The sequence below is a fragment of the Anser anser genome (genome assembly GCF_964211835.1).
Source record: "Anser anser genome assembly, chromosome: 11".
Taxonomy (NCBI): domain Eukaryota; kingdom Metazoa; phylum Chordata; class Aves; order Anseriformes; family Anatidae; genus Anser; species Anser anser.
This window is the reverse complement of record NC_139732.1, coordinates 7,307,738-7,321,378: the sequence shown is the minus strand read 5'-3', so window position 1 is coordinate 7,321,378 and position 13,641 is coordinate 7,307,738. Positions and strand designations below refer to the sequence as shown.

The window sequence follows — 13,641 nt, the reverse complement described above, 5'->3', positions numbered from 1 at the left end:
AGTTAAAACGGTTTTAATCTTACTTAAATCAAACAAAACCTAAGTAACAGATAATCATAGTAAATATCCTGTTTGTGTACAGGTATCTGCTATGATAATTATAAGCTTTTTGTTCCTGGTGAGGTTGAAACCACACTAGGGTTTGTACTGATACTTGATGTCTTTGCAGTAGAACTCTTTATTGAAACTAGGCTCTGATTATCTGTTGAACAAAGATTTTGAATAGCTAGGTATGCCAGAATAGTCTCAGTTTACGTGGGGCTTACGATTCATTGTTCAGGGGTCCTTTGTTGAGAGAACTCTATATATGTTGCTTTAATAAATAATAATTGCATTATTTGCAGGTACATCATTGCTTGAAACTAGAAGCTTTCATATAAAAGGAGTCTTCAACTTATACTTTCTATTTTTGATAATTTTTTGATTTATATATGTAAACACACCCTGCTTTAATAAAAATATCTATAGTTAATACAGATATTCTCATTATAGCACGCATCTAGCAACTAAGTGGTTTGTCTTACCTAGTTAAATTAGTTGTTCAATATGGGTTGTGAGAGCTAGACTACAAACTATCTTGCTATACAATTTTTATTGACGTCTCACAAATTAATAGGCTCATGCAACACTTTGTGTCTTGATGAGTTCTATTTGATTCTCTTTTATATACCTGTTCCACAAAATGAGCAATATCCGTATATTTTGTACAAAGTATATTAAAGAAGGCTTTATACTTCAGTTTTTTAAGTGCTAAATTGGAATAAGTGATATATTTAATATTCTAGGAATTAGTTTTTAATAAGCATTTGGTATAAAGAAGGAAATGACATCTAACAATGAAAAGAAAGAACTCTGCGCTAAAATTAGTAGATTATTTGTATGTTATGTTAGCCATATCAGATAAGATTCTTAGGCCATATACGAACACATTAGGTTTCATTGTAAATGCTTTAATTATCCTCATTATTTTCCCTTTTTTTTTTTTTCCACAACTGAAAATAAATGAAAGCTAGATGGTTTTGGCTACTCAATAGCAGTAGCTATTCAGCATCATCAACTGAGTTGATGACAGCATCATCAAGTGACAGGTGTATAAACAGCATGGAAATGGCTTAATCCTTGAAAGAGACTTTAAGTGATCATTATATCATCTATTATTTTAATGCAGAAATGAGGGTTTTCCACTCTTGCAATTTACATGCGTAGGTTGCCAGCTCATTGCAAGGTTGTCTTTTTTGTTGTGTCCTAATTTGCTCGATTCGCATTGTGCTTGTTGCTTTACACAGTGCCTTAGGTGGGTTCTGTTTGCGTTGCAAAGGTGTGAACTGCTCTTTCATCCCACTGCTGGCCACCAGGGAAGAAAAGTATCAAGCTGTCTAAAAGTAATTCCCTTTTTTATTTCTTGTTGCTAGAAATATATAACTGGAAAAAAAAAGAAAAGTATATTGATATAATTTGGGATAAATAACATTTCTAAATTTAAGCAACTCTGTTGTAATCTGCAGGTTTCTTTTTCCACAATCAGGAAAATAAATATTCATCTCCCTCTCAAATGCATTTATGTGACTCTACATCATCATCTCACTTGAGCTGGGGAGATGGCTGGTACTGGGAACAGTTATCTTCCCCTCACCCATTTGCCATCTTTTCTGATACCTTCTATCCCCTCATACTGATTGGTGACCGGAACCTGTCTGAAATGACAGGTGCTTGCTCAGGGTTTTCTGTGCTAGCCCTTTTCTTGCTGTGTAGCTGCTCTTGGCAGCTGCTGAGAGACTAGGCAGTAACTCTCCCAACCCTTGGTGGAAGCAGGCCTCTGCCGTGGCTGCCTCAGCCCACGGAGAGGGGCTCCAAGAAAGGCTATTTCTGAAAGACCACATGTTGGAGACTTTCTTGTTTCTTTGCTTTCCTTTTTAGAAATATTCTGCATGTGAAGTTTGTGGACTGCCATGTATATAGACCTTGCAGTGTGTATTTGCGTGCTTGATACTGAGAATTCACTTCCAAGTGAACTAAGTTTATGTGTAAAATTACTGTAGAAGTTCAACTTGAAAGCAAAAAATATTTTAACGTCTATGTGCAATTTTAAAATGAGCAAGATGAAAAACTATTTTTAGGTATAGTGTCTTATGGGAATAATAAATACTTGATTCTCAATTTATCCTGAAAGTCAGATGTAAAATGGATGGTTGTTACATAGCAAGCGTTGAATACATAAAGATGTAATCTTGTTTCATACGATATACTCCATGTCCTAATAAGAATAAAAATAAAATCTCAAAAAAAAATATCTGGAATTCTGTGCCAAACTATGAAGACATCTGCTTTTGAAAAATGTTTGAGTGTATACTTTTCCAGCTTATTTTCCATTTTATTTAAATATTAGAAAGGTAAGATATGAGTAGATGACTCCAGAAGTACAACCGTCTGTTCACAAATGTTATGCTGTAAATGGATTGAATAGGCATAGATGGGGATAATGTTACAGGAGCAAAATACAGAACACTTCTGTAATTCCTACTGAATTGCTGCATGTGTGTCTTAGGGTGGTCATAGTTTGTGTTTTCTTGTCCTTTTTTTTTTTTTTTCTTTAACTGCAAGATCAGGTACTTCCATTTTATAATAGTTTGGGTTCTCTCCAGTTTAATGCCAAGAACTCTCCAGGAGTGAAAATGTGTCAGTATTCCAATAGAAAAGATGGAGTGGCAGTGGTGTGATAAGGATGTCGCATGTAAGTTATTGATGTGAATGTATTAAATTAGTTTATATGCACCAGGAGAAGAGCTACTTGAGCAAGGTATTACTGTCTACTAACCACTATAAATTCTCCAGTCAGTTGGAGCATTTCGGGGATTTTACATGAGGTTCTTCTTTTGTTGTAGGATCCCCCATTGCTGTCTGACTCAAGTGCAGCTTTACTCAGAGCCCATTACTGTCTGAGAATGTTGCACTAGGCAGTTTTTTAGGTATGAGGTATTGAAAATAGTACCTGAAGAAGTGTTTTATTTATTGATAGTTATTAATATTAATAGAAGTGTTTTATTTATTAATAGTACCTAAAGAAGTGTAATATTACTGTCACATCTACCTGGGTCTGACAGTAATATTACAGATTCTAGTGGCTTTCTTTGCACAGCCCATGGTTTTCTAAAATCTCTCTTATGCAGTAAATAGCTGCCTCTGATACTCATTTCTGAGAGGCAGGACACTATTCTAAAAGTTTTAATGGAATTTCAGCATAGAATATGCTTGTGCTATGCCCTCTGCAAATAAACATATTTTGCCCATAATTAATTAAAAACTGTAGGGAAGCCAGTATCTTTCTAAAGTCTGTGTTCTTTCTAAAACAAAAGATAATGAAAGCTTGCTTCTGACCACAGCTGCTTCCTGCACTTTTTATGACAGTTTATTTAAATTCACAGGTAAATGGGAGTAATGAGGACACAACAACTGCATTGCTCAGGAAAACAGACTCTTTATTCTGAAAGAAAGAGAGACACTGTGTTATTAAAGATCCAAAGTTTTTGTATGTCAGAATTTGGTACGTGACAAAGCAGCCAGTGTAATTGGCCTAACTGATTGATTGAGAAAAACTTTTTGAGGTTGTGGAAGAGGAGGGAAAAATGCAAAAGAGAATTTATGTGCTTATATACAATGGAAGGGGTTGTGGTATTTCAGGAAAACAGAAAAATATTAAGATGCACACTTAAAAAAAGTTGTGTTATTAGCCATTTGTAAACAACCCTCTTCTAATGCAGCCTGCTTCTAGGGATGTTAGTGAGATTGCTGGCAGTGGGCTCATGCTTTTATTTTTGCATACTAAGATACCACTTTAATGACACTTGGCTACTTTCATCACGTATGACAACAATCAAACATTTTGTCTGAAAACTATAGGATGAAAGATAAGTTTTTTCCAGTCTTCAGTTTGGATGTGTATGAAATGCAGTGTTGTGAGATGTAAACATTGAAGTTTCCACATCTATGCAACTTATACTTGTCTATATTTGTGTTTAGAGCCAATTCAAAATGGAAAGTTAGAAGTAGACAGGACTTGCTTGAATTTCCTAGGTGTGAATGTAATCCCATTAAATGTTTTAAATTCATTGGGATATCTGTGAATGCTTCAGTATGAGAGTGTTATTTGAATGTGTTTGAGGAGGTTATGAAATTTTTGGCTTTAGTGAACATTACAGAACTAGAATTCAAATGTTGAATGATTTATATAAAAGTGTAATAGTTCAAAGAAAATTGTCAAATTTTCTATACATTTTGTGATGTCCTTTAACGTGAATATGGTAATATTTATGGTCTATTTCTTTATAGAATCTGTTGAACACAACTGCAAGAACAGAATATCAAAATTTGTCAAATCTATCAAAATCCTAATAATGTATTTGCTTTTGGATGATGAACTCAAATTTTTGAAGAAATATTTAAAAGATGCTTGACTATATTTACAGGTGTGTTAATTGCATCTTAAATTTCTTTTTTGCTGTGGTCATACTTCTTTAAGGATGGAATTTTTTTTTAGCAACAGCTTTGTCTGGCTTCCCTTATTATGCTTCCATCTATTTTTATTCCTGGATTGCACCTGCTCAGTAGATATCTAATCTTTGTTAGAAGTTTACACTCTCAAGTAAAAGCTTTGAAGTTTACACTGATTAGTGTTTTATGACATAAGAGATATGTATAGACCCTTCTTGTGCAGTGCTAAAGCTATTATGCACCTGTGAAAAGATAGACATTAAAGCAGAGATGACAAACCTTTAAAATATTTAGTAGATTAAAGTACTGAATTACTCCCCAATCTTCCTTCAAGGTCCTTAATATTATTAAAAAAAAATAAAAAAAAATGGTACTTTGGGTTTTGAAGACAAGGATTTCTACTGGTAGTAGAACACTGTCAGACTTCATAGCTTTTACAAAAAATTAGCTGAAGGTTATAAAAAAAAAAAATATTTAACTACAACTACATTAAAATATTGCTGATTCTGGTCCTCTACCATAGTATTGTTTTCTGGCTTTTTTTTTTTTTTAAACAGTTGACATGACCTTTATTCTCAGATTTTTTTTGTCTGTTGGCAGGCAGCATTGTATTCCACAAACATATCAAACATCTCATCTTCATAAGGTAGATCTAGTGTAGTATTCAATATTAAAAAGTCTGTGGAATGGAATTTGCTCTTTAAGCAGTTGTTTGCATGCTTACATACCAAGGAAGTATAAGCAACCTGAAAGCAAATGTTTTTTCTTAATTAAATATGTATATATATATATATATTTATATATATATATATATATAAAAAATACTCAAGTTCCTAGTAAATGCCAGTTTCATTTTTTTATGTTTACTCCTCTGAAAGCTGAAGACGAGGAACTATTTTTGTGGAAAAATGACTAGCATGAATATGAAAATTAAATTTATTATGCATAAAAAATAAAAAGGTATTAGGAAATTTAATTGTTGAATATAGGCATATACTGGAGTACAGCAAGTGTTCCATTTCAGCATATTGTTACAGGTATTGATACAGATATTTTGTAAGATTTGCAATACTAGAAGTATATAAGGAGGAAAAATTGATACTTTTTACACCTGAAACTATCTTGAATATGTGAAATTAAAGATGTAGAAAATATCTGTGAAATTGGGATTCATTAATCGCTAGAATCCATTGGAGAAAGATAAGTAACTTAAATATCAAAACATTCAGCATAAAGATTTTTTCCTCCATTTTATTTATATTTTAGGGTAGCACATAAGTTGTATCCATACCAAAGGAAAGGTGACAGAAATGCTGCAAAGATTCCTCAGTTAGTATGGTATAATATGGCCTTAAAAAAGCTTGGTGTTGAAAATCATGTGAATTTAAAAATTGGTAGTGATCTATATGCAATTAAAGGATTGTTTGACTATTGCTTACCAAAAGTTAATTATGGGATGCATAATTAAGTTGAATTTGAAAGACAAGCAGATTATAGAATGCCCCTTCTATTAAGACTGAAACAGAAAAACAGCCCTTAATGTACAGGTTGGGGCTCTCATGGAGATAACTTTAGTGAAAAAGGAGGATGAGTGGCTCATGGAGGTCAGATAATGCAGTGAAAAGCTTAGTTAAAAAAAGCTAAGAATTAAATGAGTCCAGGAAAGTTACAAAGATTAAAATCAAAGTAAAAGCTAAGATCCTGTTCTATGAATGACAGTTAGTATAAGATTAAGAAGAGATGAAGCAGTGAAAAATCTCTGCATATTGTTAATCCTGTGGGTGGTGAAAAGTGAAATATTGTTCTCTAAGCAATAGTAATGGGAAAGGGACTGGGGAGGAGGGATGCCTGTGGTGTGAAAAGTGAAACTCTTTGGGGGCATTTGAATGAGAGATTTCACATAGCTATGCGAATTCTGAAATATTTTTGGTAGACTCTCTTGAGTTTACTTGTAAAGATGTTCTTATATTAAAACACAGCCTTAGACTTCCTTAACTAAGTCTGAACTGAAGGCCTTGAATTTATGCAGTCTTGAAGCCCAGGATGCTGAACCTTGAGTTGTAGGTGTGCAGACACATTAGTCATCCTTTGTACTTCTATTTGCGTCCCACACACTTAGTTTTCCTCATTTCTCAAACAAGATAAGAACTCTTGTTGCTTCCAAATCTCCTGCACTTTGCTTTTTTTTTTTTTTTTTTTAAATGAACATCCATCTCAAAGTTTGTGCTATTGTAGAAATACTTAGGAATATCCATATGCCTTCTGGAATAAGTAGAGCAAGCCTCTTTGGAAACAGTTGAATAGCATTATTTTTCAATAATAAATGGGCTATAAACTGATGTAGAATTATTTACTGTTTCCTTTAAGTCCTAGAACTTTTAGAGGTAAATGGTTTTGGTTGCTGAAAGTATTACTTATAGTATTGCTATGAATATTTTAGGGAAGATCACAGGAAAGTATATTATTCTGAGATTTAAAAAGGGGGCGGGGGAGGGGATTACTATTGTAAGTGACAGTTTAGAGATTAAATAAGCGTAATAGTACCTTAGTATGTTTTTCCCTTCGAATGGTTTTGATCTTTTGGTAATTCATTTAAAATATAAAATACACTGTACATCTAATAATTAACTTTAAAAAATTAACTAATTTTAAATGCATGTCGATGAAAGTATTTAGAAAGGAAATTCTAAATTCAATTTCTATTTTAAGGCCATTTAAATAGTCTTTGCTTGATAAACCTATTAAAATTCCAATATGAAATGATCCAAAATGTTTGGGATTAAGTGGATGAAACAGAACCAGTTGACTAAAATACCTCAAAACAGAATTCAGGAATCATGTTTGTATTAAATGTCGTTTTATATCTCAATTCCTTTTATCCTAACGCTAGTGGAGAGAGACATGCAGTGATCTCAGAGTTTGACCAGTGCTCAGAATTCCTCCAAATTCCACTATTTTAGATAATATTTCCTAGGAAAAATCCCATATATAACCACTCTTAAGTAATACATTTTCTGTTGAGGTAGAATATCTTTCCCTCACAATTGGAAAAACAGGAGACAGACAAGTTTTGAAAAAGAATGTTGTACTGGAAAAACTTATTTTTGTGGCTGTTTTTTTGTTGTTGTTTTGTTTGTTTGTTTTTAATACATATAATATTATATTTGTGTGTGTTATATAATGCATGTGTGTACATGTGTATGTCGCTGATAGTGTTTACTGGAAACTGAAGTGAGGTATATGCAGTGTGCTCAGAAAGCCTGCAATTTGATCTAATCAGAGCTTGGACTAAGAATGTAATAAATTGTCAATGCTGGACTTTTGCATTCATTTACACTAATATAGAGTGTCTCATTTCTGAGAAGTAAATCACAGTGGCTTCAGTACTTTATTTTCCATCTTGTATGTAAGTAAACTGCAGGATCAACTGGGAGGTTGAATCAATCTGCTATTTATTACCTCGAAATGTGACACCCTATTTTAAGTGCCTTATTCCCTTATGATTTAGACTGAGTAGTGCATTATGTTTAAACAATATAGAAACCAGCTTTACTGTTACTGGATTTTTCACTTTAGATGTGATGGATTTATATTTGTAGAAAACTTTCAGTGCATAAAGATATTATTTCATAAAATGGAATTTCAAACATTGATAGAGAACAAAAAAAAGCAATTGAAGTTACTTCTGCCTGTCATTTGATAATTACTAATAATTCTATAGCTTTTTTTCCCTAAGATTTTATTTAAATGGCCTTGAAAAACATGCTATTGACCAACTGTTTCATTTTTATTTTTATTTTTGTCTACAACAGATTGACATTACTTAGGAAATTATTTTCCTATAATCTGTTGATTCTTGCAGAGCATAGGGCATTTTAATCACCTTTCCCTATTGGTTCTAGTGTTTTAATGCAACTTTTCTCCATTATTTTAAGGCAGTACAGAGGTAAGATTTCTTGTTGCTTTCGTTTTGTTATTATTTTTCATGTAGAGTAAGTGGTGAAAATCAACACTTTCCTCTTCTTGTGATGTTATATTCTGGGACCATACAGCACACTACGATAACTAATAATGTCAATTTAAGTCATTTACTTTCATTATGTTTTTAAAATGGATTTTCATTTGTTGACCTACTCTTTAAGGTACTGATGGCAACAGATAGGGAACTTACCACATAAAAATCGTATACATTTCATTGAATAAAAAGATGGTAATAATCATGGTGAAGAATTTTGACTGCTTGGTCACATTACACAATTTATTTGGGGTTTAAAATCTCTGATTCATATCATGTCTTTGCTGTGATTTTCCACTTACAACATTAACTAGATTCCAGCAAAATCCTCTCCTGCTTACATGATCAGTGTTATCTTTTCTGAAAAAGTTTTTGTTTTAATCCTCCAAATTAAGGAAAGGCATCAATATATACTGCTGGAAATGGAAAAGTAACCTCCATTTTCTAAAATGAAGCCTTTGAATGTCAAGTCAGAAATGCAATTGAATATATACTTATTTCAGCATGGTGATGTAAGGTTTTAGTGAAGTTTTGTCATATCATAATGACAAATTTTTTTTATTCTGTACTACTTAAATGGAAAGCATAAAAACAAATGATATCATTGTAAACTTTAAGAAAGTTCTTATACAGTGTTTGCAGCTGTGATCTTTGTAAACCTCTATTGTCTTGAAATTGTATTTGATATTCAGAGCAGAAAATTTAGAGTAGGAAGGAAATAAACCCACACTACCAACTTCCTTCCGTTATTAAGCAGTTGAAAAATACCTGCTATGTGAGAATAGTAGCAAAGGGCTAACTATTTTATTCCACAAATCTATTCCGCAGCTGATTAAAATATTAATGTAGAGGACAAATGACTAGATAAACTATATTCAGGCACATTAAATCATGAAAATATCTTGAATAGTCACCCAGTAATTGAATTGATTTGCTTTGACTAGCACACAATTCCTGTCCCCCCCCCCCCCCGCCCCTTTTTATTACAGGCGTACTGTATGCTAAATGGTAAAGAGAGGGGAAAGCATATGGCCTCCTGTTTGAACTTCTGTAATTAATCCTTCCAAATACTATTTCCTTGGAAAGTTATTTTTAATTTTATTACAGTCTGTTCTTGTATTCTCCCACACAATCACTTGGGCAACATTTGTATCGATGAAAACAACATAAAGCAGCTCTTAACTAAAAGGAGACTGCTGTTTTACACAACATGTAAATGATTAAGTGATAGATTTTTATTACTGTTTGTGTGTGGAGTGCACTACAGCATTTGAGCATTAACCCCCCACACGCCCCACCCCAAATCTGTGCAGTCCTACAGTATGTGTTTAGGATTGTTTACTGTTTAAATTTGTACATCTTATTATTTAGAAAGCTTTTAAATGTTATTTATTCCCTTAGAGTTATTTTGATATTTTTGTTTGTTGTGTGGATTCTTGTGCTCGTGCAAAATAAATTGCTGCACCGTAGAAGTGGTAAGAGTCTAAATGAACATTATAGATATAATTGATGGAGAAATATTGAAAAATGTCACAATAAAAGCTGATCAGGTTGATCCTATCCCTGTCAGCAGTTCATATATTAAAAAAAAAAAAGTCTGTCCATTCTTAAAGCTAGCTTTGTTGCTTGCCCACATAGAGAATTCCAGATGTGAGTACTAAGCATGACTATTTATTGGCAAGATATTGGATACTGCAACCCTTTCAGGCAACATAGGGGAGTAACAATGCAAAGGAGATGATGTGATCATAAAGGTAGCAGCAGGGATTATGCTTCTAAATATCTGAAAATATTTTTGAGAACTCCATGCAATGGAACTAGGTTGAGTTCTGCGGTACTCATCATGTAACAGAAAGTATATTTAATATACTTTATGACTTATACTTTAATATACTTGAGCTGCCTACAAATCATGGCATAGTGAGAAATTAAGAATTTACCTTGCAGCACTGTCTAGGTGTTTTCAGAGATTGTCTTGAACTGCAGGTTGAAGGCAAACCTTCCCCCAGTTTAGTCTTGAAAAAAAGTAGAGTAATTCTAAATTCTCTGCTCTTGAAAGCTTGCAATAATGTCTGCCCTATAAGATCCTCCTATCTCTTCCCTCCTCATCCCTATCCATCTCTTGTAAGATTAGTAAGGGAGCTTTCTACAGCAGTATTAGTCTGAATGCTTTTAAAGGTTGTAACTATAACATAATTTCAGTTGAGGTCTACCAGCAAGAAATAAGACTGAGTAGAAACAATTGACTTAATGTCATTTTATTCAGATAAGATAAAGGGTAAAAACAATGTTTAAAATATACCTCTTCGCAAATTAATTCCTGTTCAAGAATCATGGACAGATCGTATTTCCAGAAGTGTGAAAAAGGTCTGCCTCTTATGAATGATCAGATGTTAGTTTTTTTTTCCTCCATGAAACTAAATTGTTGGATTGTACCAGAGTGGGCAGCACAGGCTTGACTTAGATAGGCATGGTCCTCATTAATTCAGGTAAAGTATTAGGTCAGCAGCTCTAATAGTGCCACATTGGCAAATTCAGTTGCTGTTTTTCTTTGAAGATATGCTTTTCAGTTCTGTCACATAAAAACACTAGATTGAAATGGGGCACTTGTTTCTGGCTAAATGAAGTCATGTTTTTACAGAATAGTAACACATTTTCTTGGCCTGCATATATGAAGTCGTACACATGAAATGAAACTGTATAATGGGCACCCTCAAACTAAGATGATCAAATAGTTTTAGTTCATGTATTTTTAATAAACATGGATTAGATTATGTAGTAGTTTAGGTAATGATTATAAACACTTCTACAACACATGCATGTGAGCTATTGACAGTTTTTTCTTTTATGTTCCTTATTTATAGAAAATTATACCTTTATCTTTACTCTTGAGTTTTTTATTTCATTTGAAAAGATTGTTGTTGTGAAGTCTTTGCAAAAGTCCGTTAAACCTGTCCCATGCTAGAAAGTTCTATAGCATTTCAAAGCAATGTTTATTATTATTTTTTTTAAGGATACACAGACAGCCCCCTGTTAGCATACTTACTGAGAGCCTTAGTCTTTAATGTAATTCATGTGAAAGTATATGTTCTTGTCATGGTCCATACTCTTACCAAAGCAGATCTCAAGATAGCTTCTAGAATTGTCAGGCAATGGTAACTTTTTGTTAACATTATATGCTGTGTAAAATGTTTTCATTTTCAGTACACTTGATTAATAGTCCTTAAAAAGGGGATTCATTATAAGAGATGTAGATTTATGGTAAATTTACTCATCAATCAGTAAGCTAGATCTTATTGACAAAAGTGAGGTGATTGGAAGGGCATGGGGGAGAAATGTTCCAGATCCTAGGAAACATCGACTGCTCAATGCCTTATAAGAAGGAAGCACTGCTAATTCTCTGCATTATTAAATAAGTGAGAATCTCAAACCTTTAGACAAAGCAAAGTTTAAATATGGACTTCATTAGGATGGCTGTGGACGCTAAAAACTTCACAAAAAAAAATTGAAAAAAAAAAAGGCAATAGATAAATTCACAGAAGAAAAAATGCTCCCTTATCAAGTATTGCTGATGGAATAACATTGCTTTTGAAGATTATTGGAATTTGGGAAAATGCATTATTTTATGCTTTCCAAGAGACAGTTGTTACTGTGCATTTTCTGCTGGTAACTGTTGAAGAAAGCATCATTTTGTGGGTGGCAGCTTTTATGTTCAAGGTGACTTGTTTTCTTGAAATCAACAACAAAAAGTTGTCACTCTTCAGCTTTTATAGTATCAGTGCTTTGGGGTTATCTGCTTGTCTCTCAGTGAAACAAAAATATGTACATAAAGCTAGAAAAGTGTTCCTTAGCATTAGCATTCCCTTGTGTTTATAGTGCAAATGGGTAAATATTCCTTAACTCTTAGCCCTGACCTCAAAACTGTGGTTTAATAACTAACTGTAGCTTTACTAAATTCCATCACAGTGATCTCTATAGTCTGCTATGTCACAGAAGCAAATCTAGTGTTTCATTAGTACCTGCTCTTCAGGATAATTTAGTCATTACTCTCTGAGATACTTCTGGATTTTGCAAAGTTTTGTGCTTGTGTAGGTTTTTTTGTTTGTTTGTTTTGGTTTGTGTGTTATTTTTTCTTTTGTGATGGAGTGTGGGATTTTTTTTTTCTTGGATTCAGTTTTAACTCACACCTAATTGTCGTGCTGATAAAGTAAGAAAGATATAATCTTCATACATTAGTTACCTTCTGTGGCTTGTGATTTGCTACAGAAATTAGATGAAGGGAAAGAAGTCTTTAGATTCAGATCTTGAGAAACTGTGTGCCCCATTCCTTACATTCACCGAGAAGATTTTTATCTAACAGCAGGATGGAAGACATCACTGTGTAACTTCTCATGTATTCAGGTTTCATTTGTGCTCTCAAAAGTTTAATCTGCCTACAAAATAGATGATGAGTCTGGCTCTAGTTACAAGCAGTGGGAGGCTTTACCTTTAGCAGGTGAGTCATTACAACACGACATTCCATTTTAATGCTGTTATGCAAAACGTTTTTTGATGTTTTCTTATGATGTATGGATTGTGCAGAATTTATGAAAGAAGCAATTAAGTGGGTGGTGCCTGTGAGTCAGGATTATATTTTAAAGTATGCTCATTTACTCAAGTAGTACTATCATTATTCTGAGCACTCCTACCTCTAAGACCTTAGCATATAGATGGATGATGTTCTTTTACCCCTTAATAGTTCTTTACCTTTAATAGTTCTTTACCTTTTCTTTCTACTAGTAAACTCCTTCTTCCCATTATAAGCTAACATTAGTAAAATAGTGAATTCAACTGACTCCTGTAGCCTGAGACAATATTATGAGGTGACATCTTTACCTCATAATATTGATTTTTTAATAGGCTTCGGTTAAAGTGAACTGATTATAGGAAGCAGATGGGTGCTTACTGGTGAGATATTGTAGTAACAAAACAGTTTCAGTGGCTTGTGAGCTAACAACCGTACAGGGGATAAGCCTTTAGGTATATATTGAACGTAAAAGGTAGTCTTGTATTAGAGCTTCCTGGAGAGAGGATTCTTAAGTGTGGCTGGGTTGGTTGGTTGTTTAAATACTTTCTCCAGTTCATTTAATATGGCTTGA

General features: G+C 33.3%; 1 protein-coding gene across 12 annotated transcripts in view; it reads left to right on the top strand.

Moving 5' to 3' along the window:
- Positions 1-13,641, top strand: part of LOC310879881 (uncharacterized protein) — a 295,028-nt gene that overhangs the window by 27,645 nt on the left and 253,742 nt on the right. Inside the window, exon 6 of one of the 12 annotated variants that reach the window (XM_083794872.1) lies at positions 3,423-5,011. The exons of the other annotated variants lie outside the window; for them this stretch is intronic. Coding sequence (XP_083650998.1) covers positions 3,423-3,426 — 4 coding nt within the window. The 3' untranslated portion in view covers positions 3,427-5,011. Of the gene's footprint in view, positions 1-3,422; positions 5,012-13,641 lie in introns of those variants that run through there. 12 annotated transcript variants of the gene reach the window in all.